This window comes from Saccopteryx leptura, chromosome 9, assembly GCF_036850995.1.
Source record: "Saccopteryx leptura isolate mSacLep1 chromosome 9, mSacLep1_pri_phased_curated, whole genome shotgun sequence".
NCBI lineage: Eukaryota > Metazoa > Chordata > Mammalia > Chiroptera > Emballonuridae > Saccopteryx > Saccopteryx leptura.
The window spans coordinates 4,734,744-4,758,100 of record NC_089511.1 but is presented as its reverse complement, the minus strand read 5'-3'; the positions used below and the strand labels follow the sequence as shown (position 1 = coordinate 4,758,100).

The 23,357-nt window shown below is 60.0% G+C and overlaps 1 protein-coding gene across 2 annotated transcripts in view; it reads left to right on the top strand.

The window, feature by feature from the left end:
• The window catches only part of ZNF423 (zinc finger protein 423), a 315,642-nt gene that overhangs the window by 173,339 nt on the left and 118,946 nt on the right, over positions 1 to 23,357 (top strand). For both annotated transcript variants that reach the window (XM_066349996.1, XM_066349998.1), the window contains 2 exons: positions 15,910 to 19,124; positions 22,579 to 22,663. In XM_066349996.1, the coding sequence (XP_066206093.1) occupies positions 15,910 to 19,124; positions 22,579 to 22,663 (3,300 nt within the window). The remainder of the gene's footprint in view (positions 1 to 15,909; positions 19,125 to 22,578; positions 22,664 to 23,357) is intronic.

Sequence of the window (23,357 nt, the reverse complement as noted above, 5' to 3'; positions counted from 1 at the left end):
TCAGGATGGGGTCCAGGTTACAGGATGGGGGAGGGCTCCGGAAAGTGGGAGTGAGGGGCAGAGAGAGCGAGGTGGGGACCGGGGACGGTCAGCGTTGCTAGGGGGAGGGAGGTGACGTCACTGCTGTGGACCCAGCTCAGTTCTGGTGGGATCTCCGTGCATATGTGCAGTGCCCCAGGAATGGGCTCTGATGGGGTCTAATGGCTCCAGTCCCCCGTTGGATAGCGGCACCAGCTCTCCGCCTTCTGGGACAAGCTGGAGAAAGACCGAGACAGGGAAGTGAGAGTTTGAGACGGGCTGCAGGCTGGGCGCTCAGACCATCCGTACACCGAAAGCGCCTCCAGTGTTCTCTTCTGTAAAATGGGACCAAGCTCGTGACTGCCTCACGGAGCTACTGAGAAGGCACCTGGTTGATTGTGGGTGCAAAGAGAGCGAGCGTTTGGGGGCATGTCTCCACCCTCCGGGAGGTAGGAGGCCCTTCCCTTCTCCAGATGCAGGAGCGCGGATGGATCCAATTTTGCCGAAGAGCCGTGGTTTGTGCATCCAGGTGACAGCGGCGTGCCTTGTCCCTACAAGCCTGACCCTCCAGCACAGGGACCCTGCGTCCGCTCCCATCCCCCATCCGGAGGTGTCTGGGCTGAGAATGTGGACCCCGATCCATACGGCCTTCCAGGGCCCTTGGCTGGGTCTCCAGCCGGGGGTCCTAGGGAAACCGATGCCTTGGGGGGGGGTGCTTTTTGCTCCCGAGTCACGTCACCCACTGAGCTGCTTTCCCTCAGACCTGGTGACGCACACGTGCGTCCCACGTGGATAAGAGTCCCGAAGCTGAGGTCAGGTGACTCATACTCCAAAGCTCCGCTCAGCCATTTCTGACCTGTGAGACCCTGGGCCTGTTAATCAACCTTTATAAGCCTCAGTTTTCTCATCTGCGAAATGGGAATGGCAGTAATACTGGTCAGACTGTTGTGATTATTAACTGAGACACCATGTGTGGCATGCAGCAAACACTCGAGCCATGTTTGGAACATGTAAGTGTCATTGAGCACGTAGGATATGCATACGTAGTACGTAGGAACATACAGCATGTCAGATATAACATGCCTGTTGATCATTTTTCAGTATCTTCTCTAAGCTCAGAGTTCCGGGTTGGAGGCACCACGTGGTCTTCTCTGATACTGGGGTTTGTGAAAATTCGAATCTTTACTGGCTTGATCACTCTCGACCCTCACTGAGGACTTTCTCTGTCCACAGTGCCAGTCAGAAAGCCGCGTGGGCCTAGAGGCCAAGGGTTTCCTCAAGGTCGCCGAGCTCCGAGTGGCCGGGACCAGCCCCAGAACCAGGGTGCTGTCTGCTGGTCCAGCCTGCTGGGAGAGGCCCTGGGCCAGTCCGTGGGCTTTGCTGCTCTGCCTGGGGCCTGCCAGACCCCGAGCGGAGCCGGGAGGGTGGCCTCCCTGTGTGGATGAGTTCTGATGGTCCCTGGAGCCTCACCGCAGGGAGCTTGGGGCAGCTGAGACTTCCTGCACCTGGCTGAGGCCCCACCCACTGCCCTGCCCGTGACTTCCCCCGGCACCCACCCTGGCTGCTATGAGCCCAGAGAGCTGAGTGGTGGTCTCTGGGGCCTGGGGGAAGGCCTGAGGGGTGGGCACCGCAGAGGAGAGGACTGGGGTGGCGGCAGGCTCTCGGGACAGGTGTTCCCCAGCCGCAGCGCCTAGACCCGTACCTGTCACCTTCTCTCACGTCATCTGCTCCTGGGAGGGCCTGAGGCTGGGCTCGCTGGGACACCTGCTATGGCCCCAGGGACCCAGCTCCCTGGGTGTGGACGTGGGGTGTTATGGGGGTGGGGGCTCAGCTACACCTGTAGTCAGTGCCAGGCTCTGTGCCCATGCAGAGCCTCAGAAAACTCCAGATATGGGCATCATCGGGGGAGAAAGTGGGCGCGGGGGTGTGACGACCACCCCTCAGCTGAACAGCTTCTGCCTCGTGTGATTTCAGAAGGCTTTGCTGTCTAGAAGAAATGTAGGGTTTCCGGTCGGATGGCCTTAGACTCGGGTCCCCAGCTCATGGGTGGTGGTGGTAGGAGAGAGAGTTGTGGTACTTTGAGAGCTGGGGACTCGCCCTGGATCAGATGACCAGACGCCCCACGGGAGTCCCCTCATCTACCCTTTCTGCGTTCTGGGCTTCAATGACATGTGCTCTATAGGAGAGAGAGAGAGAGAGAGAGAGAGAGAGAGGGAGGTGAGTTTGGGGAAGACAATTTCAGGGGCCAAGCCCCGGAGCGACCATGCTCCCCTTCCACACCGGGTGTCCCAGCCTTTGTCATTTGTACTCTCTGCAAGATTTGAGTATCCCTGCTCCTGTGACGTCCTGTGTATTTTTCTTCGAAGTCTTTTCTCTTGTTGGACCTAAATCAATTCATTTACTTCACTCTGCAAAACCACTAGCATTTGCTGTAAGTGGACAGTAACCTTAAAAGTACACTGAAAAGCAATCCCAAAGTGTGTGTGTGTGTGGGGGGGAAATCCACACCCATGCTGTTCCAGCCAGAAGCTGCCGCTCTCTGCAGACACCGAGCCCGGGGTCTGTCCTCCCACGGTCGGAATGAATGTTAGAGAGGGTTCTATGTGGACCTGGTTGGAGACCTTCTCAGCCTGAGTCGAGGGCTGAATGGGAATCGAGGAGGACCCCACTGTGTGTCAGTGTTAGTAAAGGCCACCTTGGCTGCCCCCTAACACCATCATGGGTTCGAACAGTGGTACATTTCCAGGGTTTGGGGGAACATGGCTCAGTGGAGATCTTCCTCCTTCCTCAGAGCTCGATCCGAGCGCCCCCTGCCTCCCGGGTGGCACGTCCTCCGGGCTCAGTCTCGGGCTCCTACCTGGGATCGAGCCGTCCAGCACCCGCCGGCCTCCCTCCACGGGAACCTCCCTGAGCCCTGCAGCTGGGCCTGAGCTGTGTGCCCCTGCTCTTCCCCTGCAGACCCCAGGGTGCCCTGGACTGCGGTCTCCTTAGGCCCAGGCGAACGCCACCAGATGAGGGCTGATTCTTAGCCGTAGCCATGAAGGAACCCAGCCCCACGGGATGCTTGGGGGGTGGGCAGAGCTAGGCCCCGAGTACCAGGTTGGGTTTGGGTGGGCGGTGGCCATGGAGGGTCATGCTTGGGATTCACCGTGGTCTGAACAAGGGCTCGGAGGCTGGGCCGGGCCGGGCCAGGCTTGCTGTCTGGTGACAGTGGGTAGCTTTGATGGCTGTGTTTTGGAGAAATATGGGATCATTCCAGATTCATGCCACAAACTGCAGTGAAACTCAGGGCCTGTGCCCTCTCTGAGTCTCAGGTGTCTGGTCTGTAAACAGGGGAAATGATGGTGTCATAACATTGAATGGGGGCGAGGACGGAACGAGGTTGAGCTCATGAAGAGCTTGGCACTACGCCTGGCATGCACAGAGGGCTCTGCAGTTGTTGGCTGCCGGGAGGCGATATCAGTCTGAAGTTTAAAGAGTGCTCAGTGTGATGTGTCCCAGACCTGAAAGGATGCACGAAACATGGGTGTGCCCCTTCCCAAGGGCTCAGAAATGAACAGTGACACCAAGATCTACAATTCAGGGTGAGAAATGGCCCAATGGTAGAGCCCAAAGGTCAGGGAGGGAGACCAGTGGTGGCAGAAGGAATCACAGAAGGCTTCCTGGAGGCAGTGTCTTGAAGGCATCTTAGCCATGACAGAGAAGGCTTGGTACACCACAGTGGCGGTATGGGCTTCCGAAAGTATTGCTCACCTTCCTCCCCATGAAGGAGGAAGAACATCCACTCCCTGCCGAAGCCTCGGATGGGGACGCAGCTCTGGATGCCACGGGCCTGTCCCCCTGACGTTGGCAGAGGAGATGGCCCGAACACTTTGCAGCAGCTTCGAAGACTCCCAGATGGTAGCTCTGACTTCTGCAGCGAAAACACAGGGACTGGAAGACCCGCTATCCAAACAAGCTTAATTCCAATCAAAGGATTATTTTCTTACAGAAACGCTTCACCTATGCCTAATAGTTTTAAATTGTTCCGGGTACCAATTAGACTTTTAATTTTGCCGTTCCCTCCGGCGGCTGGAGGATGTGTGTGGTTTGCGTTTAATCAGAGTTCATTTTTTTTTTTTTTCTTATGGTGGTGGTTCCGGGCGAGGGAGGAGACGAGAAGACTATTCTGGGGTTTCCTTCTGGTCCTGCCAGGGCCCGTGTCTGGGGCAGAGGTGCCAGCCGGGTGCTTGGAGTTCGGGGTTCCCTGTCAGACTACAGTAGACGTCTCCAGAGTGCTAACCGGGATCCCCTTGCGGCCCCCCCCCCCCGAAGGCGGTCAGAGGGGTTTGCCACTGCAACCCTGCCTGGAGAACGCGGCGCCGTGTGTTAAATACGTGGATTATCCCCAAGTTTCTGCAGCAATAGGGTGAGTTATTATTGATTCACAGAGCACGACCAAACATCGCTGCATGAATTAGCAAACAGCTGTTTCTAATTTGAGTTAGAAACGGTACACAGAGGAACTTGTTTGTCTGCTCGCTCCTTTCATTTATAATGAATTTTAATCACCGCTACAGGTGAGAAAAATGTAGAAACAAGCTTGTAGCTGGTGGAAGAAACAAAGGAGAGACAGATGCTACCAGATTCCCAGCCTGTGATAAAAGGGATGTTTTGGTACACTTTCCACGTGATTAGAACGCAGCTGTTTCCAGTCTCAGGTCCACGGACGTGGCCCAATGTGGGCTCTGCCAGTCTCCAAAGGGAGTAAAGAAAAACAGTGATTCAACCCCAAAAGCATTTCTCTCTCTCTCTCTCTCTCTCGGAGCAGAGAACCCTTTGCTCCGGGCCTTTGGCGGTGTCGTTTGGAGAAAGCTCATGGAGGTGACTTCAGGAAGAGCCTCCTCCTCCCTGGCGTGGGCGGGAGGCAGGCGGACAGGCAGGACGGTGTTGGGGTGGGAGGGCGGCCCGGGCCAGGCACTTCCGGGGAAACCTTCTGAGTCCCTCCACTAGCTACAAGCGGCCCCTTCTTTTGGGGAGTCTCTCGTAAGGGGCAGACTGCGGGGGCTTTTCTTCCCCGCAGGGGCCGATTGGTACCGTCCACCTTTAGCTAGTTTGATCACAAACCAGCTTTTGGCTGAGGTTGACTAGGCTGGCTTTTTCTTTTCTTTCTTTCTTTCTTTCTTTTTTTTTTTTTTTTTTTTTCCCTGGGCTGTTTAATTTCTGCAATAAAAGTCAAGCTCAATTGCGTTTCCAATATCAGCGCTAAGTAAATTTGTCTAAGGGATGGAGCCGCCGGGCAGGCTGTGTGTTCTGTGAGGTCAGGGGCTTCAAGGGGAAAAGTAGTGCTTCCTTCTCGCCCTGCGGGGCAGGCGTCCCTCCCCCCGCTCGGGTGAGGGGCCAGGGGTGTCTGGGAGTCAGACCTCATCTCCCACCCGCTCCCTCGTGACACTGGAGACCCACGTCCAAGCCCTCGCTAGGCTGCCGGTGCCTCAGTTTCTCCATCTATACAACGAGAGGGGGAGTTCCTCTCTGACATCCTGGGGTGGTGAATGCCGGGGCTCTGAGGGTCACTGTGCAGGTTGAGTGGTTTTGTGGGTTGGTTGTTTTTTTTTTGCTTTGAAATCCATCTAATGCAGGAGTAACTCTTGGTCCTTAACTTAAGACCCTCCTGATTGTTAATCAGAACTCAGGGAGATGGGACCCTTCACGGTCTCGTGCCCACTCAAACCTTCATACCTGTCTCCTCTCTCTCTGTCTGCCCTCTGACCTGATGTTGTTAAGCCGGGAGCCAGTAGCCAGTGGCTGTTTTTATAACATTACGGAACATTTCTTATATATAACACTTCACAGATATTCATCTACTTAGCAACTCTGTAGTGAGGACTGTTATTATCCCCATTTTACAGATGAGGAAACCGAGGCAGCTGTTGTCCTCTTAGCCGCCAAGCAAACATAAATGCCCTCAGGGCTCAGAACGCCACATAACAGGAAAGGGAGCCCCGTGGTTCTGGGAAAACAGGAGCGTGAGCGGACCTGGTCCCGTGAGGGTGGCAACTTCGCTCCACCACGATGTCCCCGATGCAGAGAGACTATCCACCCAGGTCTCTTTCTCCTTCAAGAAAAGCCGGAGGTGAATGTGGACTTTTAAAACAACTTTGAGAGTTCCTGAGTTCTCATACTGGCATTTTTACAAAAGAACTGATAACCGGATGGCCCCCTGGTCAGAGGACGGCCATGGTGATGTCTGTCCCCCCTGCTTTCGTCATCGTTCCTCTCAGTCCAGCTGGCTGAGAGCCCGGGGTTGGGAGTCCAGTCCCAGCTTGTCCAATCACCATCTGCTCTGTGCCGGTGGGATGCGACCCAACCTCTCTGTTCCGTTTCCTCACCTGCGGGGCGACCACGCCACTTACGGCGCCAACACGGCTACGTTGAGTGCGAGAGAGGAGCAGGGGCTGGGCGGGGGGCTGGGGTCCAGCCCGGGCTTCCTGGGCGCGCGGGCACCTTGCTTACCCGGGACCGATGACCACCGCCACCGTGCCGACCGTGCCGAGTGGCTCCAGGGCCAGAGGGGGCAGCGATGGGACAGTGTGGAGAGTCTCAGGTGCACACCGTGAGAGGACTGATAGCGAATGACAGCAGTGTGAGTTACGACAGCAACCTTCTTCCTTTGCTTTAGCCGACATGTACCACGTGCTTGGCAGCGTCGCACACCGCCCCTTGCACAAGGTAGGCCCTCTCACTGTCCCCGTCTGTGCCTGAGGGAAGGGGCCCAGGGCAGGCGCAGTAACTGGCCCCTTGTCACGCACCCGACGAGAGGCAGCTCAGTCCGCGCGAGCCTGTAGCTCACCTGTGGCTCCGCCGTCTCCCAGTGGCCGGGGCCTTCCTGCCGTTGACCGAGTCTCTAAGCTCATGCTGACATTTTTGGCTTTCGGAGGTTTATGAAGGACCTTGATGGTGAGCGACTGTTTGCTGTCGGGTGGCGTTTCAGCAGCTAGTGCCCAGAGCCAGCTGGGAAAGGCACGGCCGGCCATGGCGTCTGGTCTGTTGGGAGGGCTGCGGGCCCTCAGAGTCTGTGTGCCCAGTGAGAACCGGAGCCCGCTCCTCACCCACCAGGGCCAGCTGGTAGGGGGAGCAGCCCCAAAGGGCAGGAATGCCTTCCTCTTCTTCTGGGTTTTGGGCCACTGACCTCTGCTTGGCAGTCTCCGCCCCCAGGCTGCCCGCTGACGCCCCCCTCACCCCCCAACCTACTTATTTTTCATCCCGAATCGAAAGAAGGACACCCACCTTCCCTCGCTGTGGCCTCACTGCGGAAGATGAGATCACGTCCGTCCGGCAAGGCACTCTGAGCTCCCTGGAGGAGGGACGGTGAACATGAGCTGCTATTATTTTGCTAATAGCATCATTCTGCTCTAAGATTTCCGGAGGCGCCTGTCGGCTCCCGGTAGCCTCCACGGGGCCCTGTGGCCGACCTCCGAGGGGAGACCCCGGTGCCTTCGTTTCATCCCCTGCTTTCCCAGGTGGACCCTTGATTTCCCGAGGGTTGGGGCTCTGTATTTGACCCCAGTCCTTCATCCGTCCCTTTGGGAAAAATACCGAGATGCAGGACCAACTCCTGTCATGAGAAAGGGGACTTTTGGTTTCTGTTTTTTCCCTGCCAAAGTGCTTGAAAGTGGCAAAGCATTGGTTTAGACTTGAAACTTTAGAGAATGACCGACGGACAGAGAGGTTGGGCAGACGAGAGCACGGAAGCCTAAGGATGTTGGGTGCTTTTCTGCACCCCTCAGAGGACCAGGCATGTGGAGCAGGCTCAACAAATATGTGCTGAGTGCAAAAACAAAACAAAGCCTGACTTAGGAGATAGCAGAACACTGAGATGACTACTACCTGCTGTTCCTCATGCCTGTGCCCAGGGCAGACATCACTAATTGATTGCAGACCCCTAGAGCGACACAGGCTCTTAGGGACGAGTTCATCTGATCCCTTCTCTCAAGTTGAGGAAAGGAGAGCACAATGAGGTGGTGTACGTGCTTATGGTAATACAGTGCCAGCAATAGTAATCTCATCCACAGGGCTCATAGCTCCACCCTGTGGGCTCATAGCTCCACCCTGTGGGCTCCTAGCCACACCCTCTGGGCTCCTAGCCACACCCTCTGGGCTCCTAGCCACACTCTCTGGGCTCCTAGCCACATTCTCTGGGCTCCTAGCCACACTCTCTGGGCTCAGAATTCTACCCTCAGGCTGCAGCTTTGCTTTCTGGGCTTGAGGTTTACCCTCTGAATCATCTTTTCCTTTTTTTTGGTCCAAGCTAGTAGTGTTTCTGCTAGTATGACATTATCAAGAACCTTGTAGGTCTCCTATGTATGTCATGAGAATCTAGTCTACTAGATAAGAAGTTCCTCCACTGTTACTTTCTATATAATTCTTCCTCTAGTTTTGGCTTCTGCTGAGATGGCTCCAGGGCCCTGCCCCCCAAATTTTCTAAATTCTTTCTGGTTTGATTGAGGGACTATGTGAGTCACACCCTTCCATCTTTTCAAAGAGACTGCACGTGACCGACTACGTGACCTTGTGATTCTTCTGCGGCGTTAGCAAAATGTCCAGCCACACCTGCAGCCTTCTCTTCCCATAGAGCACGCTTTTCTGAGAGTGAGCCTAATCGTGACAGTCTCTTTTGCAACCTGGGTAGGCCGAGCATTTCCAAAGTCACCAATTCCTGGTCCTATTTGTTGAGCTGTCTCTTTTCCTCTCTACTGGAAGACGTAAGAGAAATCCAGCCCTTGGCTTCAGGGTCCTCCCTGGAAATCTCAGCTCAGTATCCGTCTTCATCCCATACAAGTTACGCTTTCCATGCGAGGCTGGGACACTGATCCTCAGAGCTCTCTGCCACTGTGCAGTAAGGGCCCTGTCTCTGGTTCCCGGTATCACGCTCACTTCCGTCTGAGCCTTCACCACCGAGGCTTTGACACCGACACTCCTCTGAACAGTCCGGCCGTGGAGATTTGGGTATTTTCCACGAGGGTTTAGGTTTTCTCCATTGTACTTCTTATTGCCTCCCGAGTCTTCACCAAGAGAGTCATTAACGTCCCTACGTCAACAAACCATCTTTTAAAGGCCATGTAAGCTTTTTTCTGTCGTACTCCCAAAAGGTCTCGCCGCAGCCCACTGCCCACCAACCCCAAAGTTGCTTCTACACTTCCTGCTCTTTGTTACCACGGCACCGTACGTTGGGAACCAAAATCCGCAGGCGTTTTTCTTGTGGCTGCTGCTCTCACCTGCTGTCGCTGTGGCTTAAAACAGCAACAGCGACAGAAACCCCCACTTCACCTGACAGCCCTGTGGGTCGGCACTCCGAGGTGACCTCACTGGGCTGAAACCCCGTTGTTGGCAGGATCGCATTCTTCTCCGGAGGCTCTGTGGTGGGACGGGAGGGGCTGTTTCCCCAGTTCTTAGAGGCGGCCCACATGGTTCCTTAGCTCAGAGGTCGCCCAATTCACTTGTGTCACAGAGCCAGTGGCCCAGAAAGGGGAGGCGGCTTCCCTAATTCCTCACCCTGAACCCCGCCCAGCAACAGAGCTGACTCTGGGGACCAGGGCCCCTCCCAATTCATGTCCCTGCTGCTGCACCAGGCTTCCAGGGGGACAGAGAGACAGATGGGTGAAAGGTGACGTTTCCTGAGATCAGGAATATGCCCAGATGCCCGGGGGTCCGGGCTTGCATCCTTCTGCATCCGAGAGCCACCTGGGTCGTGTTTCCGCCTGCCTCTACAGGAAGTGTAGTCCCTGGTGCGCCCTGAAACACATCCGTGTCTCACCGCTCTTGTCGCCTCAGGCTCTGGGGACATAGATCTGCCGTCCCAGGCTGCTTTGTGCCCACTCTGGGCAGGGCTCAGTGTCTGCCAGGCTTGGGGCTGACCCTGCTTTTCTGGTTGGAAACGTTCCCCAGAGCACAGACCAGCTGCTCATGTACCCTCCATGTCCTCTGTTCTCTGCTGGCACCACAGGATCTTGGGAACCCTGTCCCAAGGCCTCCCTTGGTTCAAGCTTTCTTCTCCAGCACTGGGTGCCAGGGCGCCCCCTTCCTCCAATTTGCTCGGTGCCCTCTGACAACCCGCGTGTGCACGCCTCTGCTCACAGCACATGTCCATTGACCTCAGCACTCCTGTCTTCTGAGCCCAGACATGGCCTTAGACTCTGCACACGGTATTCCATGTCCCGTCCTCAGACGTCCCCTCTCCTCTCTGGACCGTCTGTATCACGTGGCATTGGTACAAGTGGTTCCTGCGTCCGGGTCCCATTTCTCCGAGCCGGGCCGCAGAGGTTCTCATTCCCGGGGCTCCCGGTCGGGCCAAGGGGAGGCACCCTGGAGCTCCGTCCTGAGGGGAACCTGTCTCCTTGGCGGGTTTCATTTTCCCCAGGGAGTGGGTGAAGGGCAAGCAGACCCTTCGGGGACTTGGCGAAGACTCGCCAGGAGCCTTTGTGTGGCGATGATGATGGAGGCAGTCTGGGTGGCTGGAAGATTATACAAAACGACCTTCTGGTGACCCAGAGGGAACTTGGGCAACCAAAATTCCAGCTTCCTATAGAACGACCGAGGCAGCCAAGGCCCAGGTCTCCCCATGGACTCTGTCCTGTGCTCCTTTCTGTCCCCAGCCTGTCCACCCTTGGTGCCTTTCTTGTTCTAAGTCAGCCTTCCTCCTGGTGTGGACTGTTTGGTCATTCTCATTCACTTGCGTGGTGCTGCCCAGCCCAGGAATGTTCTAGAAGCCTGGAGCTGCACGGGGGCATCCGCTCTTTTCACCTTCCCGTCCGCTGCAGGGAGCCCTCCTGGTGTTCCTTCCCCAGCTGTTTCTCTCTCTCTTGCACAGCTCTGGTGACGGGGGGCTCACCTCCCCCTCACCCCACCCCTCATGGCAGGCGGGTCCCCCTTTCGGCTCACTCCTGCGGGGTAGCCACCGTCCCTCGTCCATCCAGGCGCGTCCAGGGCAGCCCCCGCCTTGATGCCCCGTGGCAGGCGGTGCCCTGGAGCCGAGGCTCCCGGCCGTTCTGGGCAGCAGCCGTGTCCTGACAAGGGGGCGTCCGAGGCCGTGCTCAGGATTCACCCAGCACGGCCGCCGCGCATTCACCGAGCTCGGCCGTGGGCGGAGCTGGGAATCCACCTGCTCGCCCTGCCCTGCCGCTGGAGCCCAGCGAACGTTCTTCCTTTCTACTTAATTGAATTTTTATCGAAATTTCTTCTCTCTTTTATGCTTGTTTTGGTTTTCTTCCTGTCGCAGACAGCAAAGGGCCCAGAGAACCCACTTCCTAGCAGGCCGTTTCACAGGATTAGTCATATTTAAATGACTTTAATCTCCGTGTTGAAAGTGATTTTTTTTCTGCTCATTTTGTTATATTTCTTTGTGCTCTTGGGGCCGGGGCGGGGCGGGGGGGACGCCAAGGGCCGGAGTCAGTCTCTGTTTCCTACTGATTTTTCTCATGGGACAGCGCCCCCTCCCGGAGGAGGGGAGCCGTGCACATTTGTGGGCGAGAGCCGGGGCCTGGCTCTGCTGCCAGAGAGCTGGGGGACCCCGGGGCAAGTTACTCGGCCTCTCTGGGTCTCAGTTGTCTCACGTGTAAATGAACGAATAAGTGGCCTGTCCCTGGGCCGCTGAGAGGACCGAATGAGTGCACACCTGCACAAAGCTCTCGGAAGGGTGCGCGACACACAGTGACGTCTAGACAAGCATTGACTTGGGAATAAAACGGTAGCTGGTTGAGCTGGACTTTCCTTGACTCGACCTTTTCCCCGAGTTCAAGGTGAAGGGGAGCTTGATTGCCTTCACCCCATTTCTGCCCGCGTGTGGTGTCTCGGCCGTCGGCATGGCATGAGGGGGGCGTCTCCGCTGTCAGGGACCCCTCCCTCTGCCGACGCCCTGCACCCATGTCCTGAGCGCTCTGGTTCGGCTCATTGCTGCATGGCTCCGGAGCTCTGAGCTAAGTGTCCCCAAAGCAAAATGCACTGGGGGGGGCGTGGCTGGCAGCGCTGGGGGGCGTGGCTGGCAACACTGGGGGCGTGGCTGGCAGCGCTGGGGGCGTGGCTGGCAGCGCTGGGGGGCGTGGCCCGTGGCAGTCCGGGTTACACGTTCTGAGGCTGAAAGGACCAGGTGAGTTTGGAATGTTGTTTATGTCAACGCTCCCGTGTCCCCTGCTCGGGCCTTTTCTGGGTAAAGAGCCTTATTCTGATTTCAGTTCAGATGATTACGTTCTCAGCGGCCTCTCAGTCTGTGTCTCCCGGAATAACGGGCTTTGTTTTAGTTTCGAAAACTTGTTTGTGGAAACATACAGCCAACCAGGCAAGCCCCACCAGGGTCCGTGGGGACTGTGGCACCTGGCAGGCTGATTTTTTTTTTTCTCTCAAAGCCTGGTGGGACCAGGGCCAGCGGGTCCCACACTCCTGGGAGACGCCCCACTCTGGTCCCGCACCCTAGGGCCGCTGGCCCCGAGAGGGAGATCACGTCACTCACCCCTCCACACCTCAGCTTCCTCAGCTCAGAAACGGGGTGTCGTCTGGGCCCTTGTGACGAGGACAAGAAATTAATTGCAGGGATAGAAGCACTTAGCGTGGTGTCAGCACGAGGGACATGCTCAATAAACGTAGCTGCTAATGTGACGATCACTAGTGGTGCTAATTAGTCCTCATCCTCATTATTATTATTATCGGCCAAGCCGTGCTTTGTCCCGGACTGCGTGAATGACACATCATTTGCACACCGTCAGATTGCCTTGTTTTCCGCAAGTGGCTCCGTGACGTTGGGCACGTTTGCAGAGCCGGGCGGTGCTCGCCGCCGTCCACCCTTAGAGCGTTTCCGTGACCTCAGGACACGATCTCGTGCCCGGGCACGGTCCTTTCCTGCTCCCTCCAACCTCAGCCGACCGCTAATCGGCTTTATTTTTTGTCTGTACCGACGTGTTTTGCCTGGCCATTTCGCATGAACGGAGTAATAGTGGCTCTCCACCTTCCTTTGTGTCTTCCACGCCTCACAACGATCCCTCCTTTTCCAGACGTGGAGACCGAGTTTCAGAGGTGAAGAGACGCGCTCGCAGGGCGGACACGTGAATGCGTGTCCTGAATGCGGGGCTTTGCGGCAGGTGTCCGCTCCGGTCCTCAGGCTGGCGGCGGGCGGTCTGGGCGCAGATGAGCTGTGTTCTGTGTCTCGCTGGCCTCAGTGGCCCCTTCCCCGAAGTGCAGACAGCGGACCAGCCCCTGTCGTCCTGTCACAGAGGGTCCAAGGCGATCCAAACCGTGACTGCGCTGGAGGCTGGACCTGTCCCCTCTCCTGTTTCACCTGTGCAGGTGCGGTCTCTTCAACCGACCTGCAGAAGCTCATCTAGACCCACATTCAGGCCCTGGGGCTGACCGTGGACGGTCCTGGTGCTGTCGTCTCCTGGGAAACGCGCTGTGCCTCGGCCTCAGTTTCCCTGTCTGTGCAGTGGGAGGGGCCCTGGCTCCCCCATTGGTGGTCACAGGAAAGTGCTTAGCAGAGTTGCCGGGCACCTAGGATGGCTTGAGTGACTCTGAGCTAAGACATCAAAATAATAAAAAAGCTGACTGAGCCTGGCCCAGGGCGGGGGCCCAGCGGGTCCCCCAGCTGCCCCAGCCCCAGCTGTCTCCTCCCTTGGGTCCCTTTGTCTGCGCCCCCTGGAGCCCCATGAGCAGGAGCTGGGAATTACCCGGCAGGGCCAGGCCACCTCCCGCTGCATCCAATCTGAGGTGCTGACGTCTGCGTCCTTGCCGTCTGAAGGGCCCCGTAACACGAGGCCCGCTAGGGAGCAGGCGCCTCACTCCAGGAGGGCGTTCTGGGAGGTGCCCGCACCAGGCTGGGTGGCTGAGCTTCAGAGGTGGGCAGGCTGCCGGGAAAGCGGGACTCAGGGCCGGGAGCTTTGCCAGCGGTGTCTGCTGGGGTCGGGCAGATCTTCACACGGTCAGGACCGGGGACCTGGGGGCCCCGGGGCAGTGGGTGCGGCCCGGGAGCAGGCTCAGAGCCAGCTCCCAGGGACCATGCAAGGCACTCTGGTCGGGCATGCTATCTCCTACCATCTGGGGGTGGGGGTTGGCCTGGGGCAGCAGAGGGAGCCGTGAAGACCCAGGGTCCCTCTGATTGTGTGAGTGCGATGGTACTACGAGAGTATGTGTCTGTAGGAGAGTGTACGTTACTATCTGTGCAGGCGTGTTTGTGTGCGAGTGATAGTGTGTGAGTAGCTGTGTGTGCATGGAGATTACATGACTGTACGTGATGCTTGGTTGTGATGTTAAGCGTGGCGCGTGTGTGTGTGCATGCACATGCGTAGGTGAGTGCCTGCTTGTGTCTAGATGTGCATGTGAGTTGTGGGGATGATGTGTGAGCTGGGTGTGCGGGAGCGTGTGTGCCAGTGTCAGCCCGTGCCTGGGGATGTGGTCCCCTCGCCCTTCCCCTCCTGGGGAGTCTGGGCTGCTCCAGCAAGACTCTGCAGGCTGCATCTGTGCGGCTGAACTGGACCCTCCAGGCCGGGGGGGGGGGGGGCGGGGTGGCCGCTGCCTGCCTTGGGGTTACAAGAGCAAGGTCAGTGCTGCCGAGTCTGGGTTCGTGTCCGCCTCTCCCCGGCGCGGAGCGGCCTGCGGTTCGTTTCATTCATTATTAAGTTTTAAATCCACCGACGAAACTTGAGCCACGGAGCTCTTACCCCCGGCTCTGGCTGGCTGGGTTCAGCCCCTGCCGCGTCTCGGGGACGTCACCGGCTTCGTCTGCGGCTTCGTCGGCCTCGTCCTGTGTGCCTTTGTTTTCCCAGAAACAGCCGGCCCCTGGTCTGTTTGGTTTAGTTCCCTCTGAGGCTCGGTGGGCCAGCAAAGGCCCAGAAGGGGGTGTGGGGCGTGGCTCCTGTCCCTGGGGAGGGTGGGCCAGCAAAGGCCCAGAAGGGGGTGTGGGGCGTGGCTCCTGTCCCTGGGGAGGGTGGGCCAGCAAAGGCCCAGAAGGGGGTGTGGGGCGTGGCTCTGTCCCTGGGGGGCTCCTGTCCCCGGGGAGGGTGGGCCACCCGATGTTTGGGTAGAAGCGTGCCTCCCCCCACACTCCCCTCGGTGGATATAAGGGCCCACTAGGCTCTGTGCTCTGTGGCCATCTGGGTCTTGGGCCATCCTCTAATCCCTGCCATGGTCCGGCTATCTCCAGGGGCTTGGGTGAGTTTGGGGGTAGAGGCGGAGAAGCAAAGGAAACAGCCTCCTTACAGGGACGGTTTGGGCTGGGAACCTGCGGACCCTTCTCAAGTGCCCTCACCTCACTCCTGTTTGTGCTGTTGTGTCCGTGTGACACCCCTCCTCAGGTGCGTGTCTGCCGCCTGATGGAACAGTACAGCTTCACCAGTCCCCCCGCCCCGCCCCCGATCCCCAAAGTGCAGCTGAATTTGTTAAGATGCATTCTATGTTCTTGCAAAGTTTTGCCTCTACCCCCAGGGACCAGCGGGGCTTTCCCAGCAGGACCAGGGCTGGAAGGGCAGGCCGTCCCAGGTCTGGGTCAGGTGATGGAACTTGTTCATTTCCTGGGACTTTGTTCAAGCTCCCTCTATTGCCCCCCTACCCCTTCGCATCAGGGAAGTGGCCAAGGCCTTGATTCCCACGGGGGTACCTCGTCCAGCAAGGCCCAGGCGGAGGTCACCGAGGGGAAAGGCACGTCCCCTCCGTGTCCTGCCGCCCCTCTGCCACCCCCTCTGCAGGCAGGAGGGCCCTCACGGCCGCTGGCTTCTACCCCCCCCACCCTCCCAACCCCTCCCTCACTCCTGCAGCGGCTGGTCAGCTGCACAGCCTCAGCCCGGGAGCTGTCGAGAAGCTGGCTCTGTCCTTGTTTCTCGGCGGCCCTGGGAATTGCCTCTAATCTCCGCTCTGCCTTCCCCCTCCCCCCTGCAGATGGTGACGACGACCCACAGCTCTCCTGGGTGGCCTCGTCTCCCTCCAGCAAGGATGTCGCGTCCCCCACGCAGATGATCGGGGATGGGTGCGACCTGGGCCTGGGTGAGGAGGAAGGGGGCACGGGCCTGCCGTACCCTTGCCAGTTCTGCGACAAGTCCTTCATCCGCCTGAGCTACCTGAAGAGGCACGAGCAGATCCACAGCGACAAGCTGCCGTTCAAGTGCACCTACTGCAGCCGCCTCTTCAAGCACAAGCGCAGCCGCGACCGCCACATCAAGCTGCACACGGGCGACAAGAAGTACCACTGCCACGAGTGCGAGGCCGCCTTCTCCCGCAGCGACCACCTCAAGATCCACCTGAAGACGCACAGCTCCAGCAAGCCCTTCAAGTGCTCCGTGTGCAAGCGCGGCTTCTCGTCCACCAGCTCGCTGCAGAGCCACATGCAGGCGCACAAGAAGAACAAGGAGCACCTGGCCAAGTCCGAGAAGGAGGCCAAGAAGGACGACTTCATGTGCGACTACTGCGAGGACACCTTCAGCCAGACGGAGGAGCTGGAGAAGCACGTGCTCACCCGGCACCCGCAGCTCTCCGAGAAGGCCGACCTGCAGTGCATCCACTGCCCCGAGGTCTTCGTCGACGAGAACGCCCTGCTCGCCCACATCCACCAAGCCCACGCCAACCAGAAACACAAGTGCCCCATGTGCCCCGAGCAGTTCTCCTCCGTGGAGGGCGTCTACTGCCACCTGGACAGCCACCGGCAGCCCGACTCCAGCAACCACAGTGTCAGCCCCGACCCCGTGCTGGGCAGCGTGGCCTCCATGAGCAGCGCCACGCCGGACTCCAGCGCCTCCGTGGAGCGCGGCTCCACCCCGGACTCCACCCTGAAGCCGCTGCGGGGTGCGAAGAAGATGCGGGAGGACGGGCAGGGCTGGTCCAAGGTGGTCTACAGCTGCCCCTACTGCCCCAAGCGGGACTTCCACAGCCTGGCCGTGCTGGAGATCCACCTGAAGACCATCCACGCGGACAAGCCGCAGCAGAGCCACACCTGTCAGATCTGCCTGGACCCCCTGCCCACCCTCTACAACCTCCACGAGCACGTGCGCAAGCAGCACAGGAACCACGCCTACCCCGCCGTGCCCTTCGGCGGTGTCTCCGCCTTCCACTGCAACTACTGCCCCGAGATGTTCGCCGACATCAACAGCCTGCAGGAGCACATCCGCGTCTCCCACTGCGGCCCCAGCGCCAACCCGCCCGACGGCAGCAACGCCTTCTTCTGCAACCAGTGCTCCATGGGCTTCCTGACCGAGTCCTCCCTCACCGAGCACATCCAGCAGGCCCACTGCAACGTGGGCGGCGCCAAGCTGGAGTCCCCCGTGGCGCGGCCCGCGCAGTCCTTCATGGAGGTCTACTCCTGCCCCTACTGCACCAACTCCCCCATCTTCGGCTCCATCCTGAAGCTCACCAAGCACATCAAGGAGAACCACAAGAACATCCCGCTGGCCCATGGCAAGAAGTCCAAGGCGGAGCAGAGCCCGGTCTCCTCCGACGTGGAGGTGTCTTCCCCGAAGCGGCAGCGGCTGTCGGCCAGCGCCGACTCCATCTCCAACGGCGAGTACCCCTGCAATCAGTGCGACCTCAAGTTCTCCAACTTCGAGAGCTTCCAGGCCCACCTGAAGCTGCATCTGGAGCTGCTGCTGCGGAAGCAGGCCTGCCCCCAGTGCAAGGAGGACTTCGACTCCCAGGAGTCCCTGCTGCAGCACCTGACGGTGCACTACATGACCACGTCCACCCACTACGTGTGCGAGAGCTGCGACAAGCAGTTCTCCTCGGTGGACGACCTGCAGAAGCACCTCCTGGACATGCACACCTTCGTGCTCTACCACTGCACGCTGTGCCAGGAGGTCTTTGACTCCAAGGTGTCCATCCAGGTGCACCTGGCGGTGAAGCACAGCAACGAGAAGAAGATGTACCGCTGCACGGCCTGCAACTGGGACTTCCGCAAGGAGGCCGACCTGCAGGTGCACGTCAAGCACAGCCACCTGGGCAACCCGGCCAAGGCGCACAAGTGCATCTTCTGCGGGGAGACCTTCAGCACCGAGGTGGAGCTGCAGTGCCACATCACCACGCACAGCAAGAAGTACAACTGCAGGTTCTGCAGCAAGGCCTTCCACGCCATCATCCTGCTGGAGAAGCACCTGCGGGAGAAGCACTGCGTGTTCGACGCCGCCGCGGAGAACGGCACGGCCAACGGGGTGCCCCCGGCCGCCGCCAAGAAGGCCGAGCCCGCGGACCTGCAGGGCATGCTGCTGAAGAACCCCGAGGCGCCCAACAGCCACGAGGCCAGCGAGGACGACGTGGACGCGTCGGAGCCCATGTACGGCTGCGACATCTGCGGGGCGGCCTACACCATGGAGGTGCTGCTGCAGAACCACCGGCTGCGGGACCACAACATCCGGCCGGGCGAGGACGACGGCTCGCGCAAGAAGGCCGAGTTCATCAAGGGCAGCCACAAGTGCAACGTCTGCTCCCGGACTTTCTTCTCGGAGAACGGGCTCCGCGAGCACCTGCAGACGCACCGGGGCCCCGCCAAGCACTACATGTGCCCCATCTGCGGCGAGCGCTTCCCCTCCCTGCTGACGCTCACCGAGCACAAGGTGACCCACAGCAAGAGCCTGGACACGGGCACCTGCCGCATCTGCAAGATGCCCCTGCAGAGCGAGGAGGAGTTCATCGAGCACTGCCAGATGCACCCCGACCTGCGCAACTCGCTCACCGGCTTCCGCTGCGTGGTCTGCATGCAGACGGTCACCTCCACGCTCGAGCTCAAGATCCACGGCACCTTCCACATGCAGAAGCTGGCGGGCAGCTCGGCCGCGTCCTCCCCCAACGGCCAGGGCCTGCAGAAGCTCTACAAGTGCGCCCTGTGCCTCAAGGAGTTCCGCAGCAAGCAGGACCTGGTGAAGCTGGACGTCAACGGGCTCCCCTATGGCCTCTGCGCCGCCTGCATGGCCCGGAGCGCCAACGGACAGGTGGGCGGCCTGGCCCCGCCCGAGCCCGCCGACCGGCCCTGCGCCGGCCTCCGCTGCCCTGAGTGCAGCGTCAAGTTTGAGAGCGCCGAGGACCTGGAGAGCCACATGCAGGTGGACCACCGTGACCTCACGCCGGAGACCAGCGGGCCCCGGAAAGGAGCTCAGACGTCACCGGTGCCCCGGGTGAGTACGGCCCTCTGAGCCCGAGCCCCGCCCCTTGGGGCGCTGCTGTTCCCCAGAGCGAACACCCACGCCACGCGGGCGCTGTCCTCCTGGTGGCGCTCTCCTCAGGAGCCCGGGGAAGCAGCTCTGCCGTGCAGCGGTCAGACCCTTTCGTTGTGCGGTGGATTGGCGTGTGAACCCCGGGGTTGCCACGTCCTCTCTGGCGGTGTGACAGGCGCACACGGTGGATCTGCCCGGGCCTCGTTTGCCAGGTGCTCATCTGTGAAAGGAGAGCGATTGTCTTGGCGTGATAGAATTGTTGTGCGGGGCCTGTGCCGTGTCATCCGGGGCAGGGGCCGGCGCAGCGGCGGATGCACAGTGCATGCCCTAAGTGTGACACTGTCACCCCGACACTGGGTGTGGGGGGCTTCTTCACCTGCTTGGCGGGTCTCCACGGGAAAGCCACGTTGCTTTCTGGGCTTTAGACCTGGAAGTCTTAGACAGTTCGTGGAGGTGATGTCCACATTAAGGGCCTGGGGACGACCCTTAGGGATCAATCACGCTAGCTATATTCACCAGCTGATGTGGTCAGCGTCGTTACAGTGGGTGCTGCTGCTGTGCATGGAAGGCCCTAGAACTGCTTCTAATAATGATAGACTGATAGATTGATTCATTCATTTACTCACCAAATTCGTCCTGAGTACTCATCATGTTTGGGGTGCCTGGCAGCCAAGAAGAGCCAGAAATGGACCCTGCCACGGTGGGGGGCTCCAGACCGGGGCAGTCAACAGGCCCCTATCCAGGGGGTTCCCATGAGGCAGCGGAGTCCGGGCTGCTGGAGGGTCCTCCCAGGCCCTGGGTACAGCGTGCCGGGGCCCCTGGTGGCGGGCCTGGAGGAGGTACCAAGCATGTTTCAAGGGTGTCTTCCCATCGAGGGCCGCTGTGGGCGCCACTGACAGGGAGGTGCGACTTAGGGGCGGCCACCTGCCACAGGTGCCTGTGGAGGACAGGGCCGCTTGCTGAGGGTGTCACTGTGGGGTCAGAGCTGGGCCTGGACCCTGGGATGCTGAGGGGGCAGAGAGGGTAGCACGAGGAGGCTGGGGAGAGCGAAGGCCAACTCTGCAGTGGAAGAGACTTCAGGGGCCCCCTGGCCCGGCTCCCTGAGCCCCAGTCCTGAGCCTGGGCCCTTCCTGCTCGCTGCTGCCCGAGTCCGTCCCCTGGCCGCAGCTTGCTGGCTGGCCACAGTGGGTGGACTTGGCAGCGTTGGGACCTGGAGTCAAGCGCGCTGGGTTAAAATCTCTCACAAGACTCGCCTGTGATCTGACCTCGCTGGGCCTCTGTCCTCCTCGGTCCAGCCAGAGGGCACTCGTAATCAGAACGGGCATAGCCACGGTGTCCGGCTCCGAAGCTGACGCCGCCCGGAGGCCATCCTGGTTTGGTATCAGCCTCTGCTCTGATTGGCCGGTGCCCCTTCCCCACCCATCGTGAAATGCTCTGACTCATTCCCGCGCTGGGTTCCGCTCTGAGGATTAAAAGCACACGGTCAACGTCACCTGTCATTCTCTCATTTATAATCACGACTCACAGTTAATCACGGGATGAGGATGCCCAAGCACTCTGATGTATGTAATCCTCACCCAAGGCTCACTGGGCAGACCAGGAAACGGTGGCTCGGGACAGTCCGGAAGTGTGCCGCGAGCCGCCGGCTTTCAGGAGGTAGAGGAGGGATGCGAGCCCAGGTAGCGTGTGGCGTCATGGCCCGAGTGCCTGCCCATCACTCTTCCCAGCACCTCCGGAGCCTGTCCCGGTTGTCAGAGGGGTGAACGAGGCTGGCTGGGGTGACGTCTGGGGCGGCCACCCCCCGTGCTCAGGCTGGGCCACACCACCCCCCACCCCTTCCCAGGTGCACCCCAGTCCCCTCCCTGCCTCTCAGTACTGCCCAGGATGGGGCTGGGGTTCCTGATGGCCACAGAGGCGGCTGGGAGCCTCCTCCTTCCCAGCCTCAGCCCTGGACCCCACATCAAGCACCACTTCCTAAAGCCCCTACTGTGTAGGTACTGATTTTTCTATTGTTTCCATGGCAACAACCCGGGAGCCTTGCTGTGACCTCTGTTGCAGCAGAGAGAGGATCCGGGCTCAGAGAGGTGGAGCCGTTATACCCCCAGAGACACAGCCGCGCGAGGCCGCGCAGGGGCTCCCGCCCGAGGGGGCTCGTTTTCCGGGGCTGGACAGGCCTTCCTGTCTCTGGCCCAGGCCGGCGAGAGAGGAGAGGAGCTGAAAAACCCAGCTCGAGGCCCGGGCAGAGGGGCCGTGTGCAGAAGGGAGCGAGACAAAGCCCGGGCACCTCCCCAGTGCAGGCCCAGCCTCTGGGGCCTTGCCCCCTGCCTGGGCACGCCTGGGGGCAGGGGCCCAGCTGTCTGCCAGCCTATCCCGCCCTCCCACAGGGCTCACACAGGGGCACGCAGGCTCTGGGGGCCGTGCAGGGGCTTGGGGGCTGGCAGGCTGGGACCCTCGGGATTGTATCCATAGCAACCAGCTCTCGGAGGACTGGGTTCCCGTGGGGCCGAGGCTGCTGTAGGCTAGAGCATGAAGCACTGAGGTTTCCGCCTCTCCCTCTGTTTATGGGTGTTATTAACAACATCACCCCAACTCCAGGACCTCCACCGCCTGGCCTGACCCCCACGGGGGCCTCTCCCTGCCGGGTGGGGCGGAGCGAGTGCTCTCAGGCTCCGCTGTAGAGCAGGGTAACGTGCTTCCAGACCAGGGGGCTCGTCCAGGGCGCACCAGCCTTCTGTCACCCAGACCGGAAGTGTCCACTGTGTGGTCTGAGGGGTGAAGCCGAGAACAGCAGCTCGGACAGTGGGCTCCGGAGGGAGCCTGCTGGGACTTGGGTCTGGCGGTTTCTTCTCTTGGAACCCACTTTCCAAGTCCACGAGGGCCTTGCCTGTTCCTGGTGCTGTGGGGTGAGGGTGAGCATGGGGTATATGTGCGTAGGCTTGCACGTCAGTGTGTATATGTCCTCATGTGCACGTCCAAGCCTGTGTAGATGGCTGGGTAGCCAGATGGACAGGTGCATATGTGTGTGTGTGTGTGTGTGTAGACAGAGAGTGAACAGGTGGACCGATAGCTAGATGAATGGGTGAAGAGACAGACAGATGTTGTCGGTGGAGGACAGGTCGATGGATTAGAGCACCCTCAGGTGGGGCAGCCCCCTCAGCTTCCTTTCTGTGGCCCCGTACCTTGAGATGGGGTGCATTCCCCAGGGCCAGCAGGGAGCAGCCCCCTCGGAATGTGTCCCTCCCCCTCCCTCCAGGCCGCTGAGCTAGGGTCAGGAGCAGGTGGGAAGAAGGTGGCCGGGACAGACCCGGGAGGGACCAGAGGCATCCGGGGAAGCCCTGAGCTGGGCCCCCCAGTCTTCCTGCCGTCTGCCCTCCTCTCCCTCCTGACTCCGGCCTTTCCCTTCGCTTCCAAACAGAAGAAGACGTACCAGTGCATCAAGTGCCAGATGACCTTCGAGAACGAGAGGGAGATCCAGATCCACGTGGCCAACCACATGATCGGTGAGTGGGGGGGGGGCTCCCGCGGCATGCGGGCGCAGCGCGCCGGGGCGGGGAGTCTGCGGTCCCTGTCCGCGCGCCAGGGTGGGGGGTCTGCGGTCCCTGTCCTGGCACCGGGGCGGGGGCTCCCGCGGCGTGCGGGGGCCGCGCACCGGGGCGGGGAGTCTGCAGTCCGGTCCCTGTCCTCGCACCAGGGCGGGGAGTCTGCGGTCCCTGTCCTCGCTCCGGGGCGGGGGCTCCCGCGGCGGGGGTCGCGCACGGGGGCGGAGAGTCTGCGGTCCCTGTCCTCGTCTCATGGGCTGTGGCCAAAGGCCGGGGTCCCTGCTGCTGTCCCAGAGGCCTTTCAGACGGGAGAGGAAGTGTCCGAGCCCGGAGCCCCTCCCCCGCCAGGCTCTTTGTCCCGGTTCCGCTCAGATAACAGTCCCAGCTCTTGAGCACCTCGTCCATTTCCCAGCAGACGGGGCCCTCCGTTCTGTAGACGAAGCGCCTCCCAGCTATGGAGCGCTCGGGGACAAAGGATGCTGTCGTGTCGTGGGTCCGACAACTCACGTCCCCCCACGAGATGTGGCGGGTTCCCTTGGGCACACTGTCCCCCACAGAGTGCCTACCAAGTTACCGTGGTGCCTTCCTGTTCCTCTTCAGGTGGTTTGGACTTTGGGGAAGTCAGCCTTTCTGGAAGGGGAGCTTTCCAAGTCCC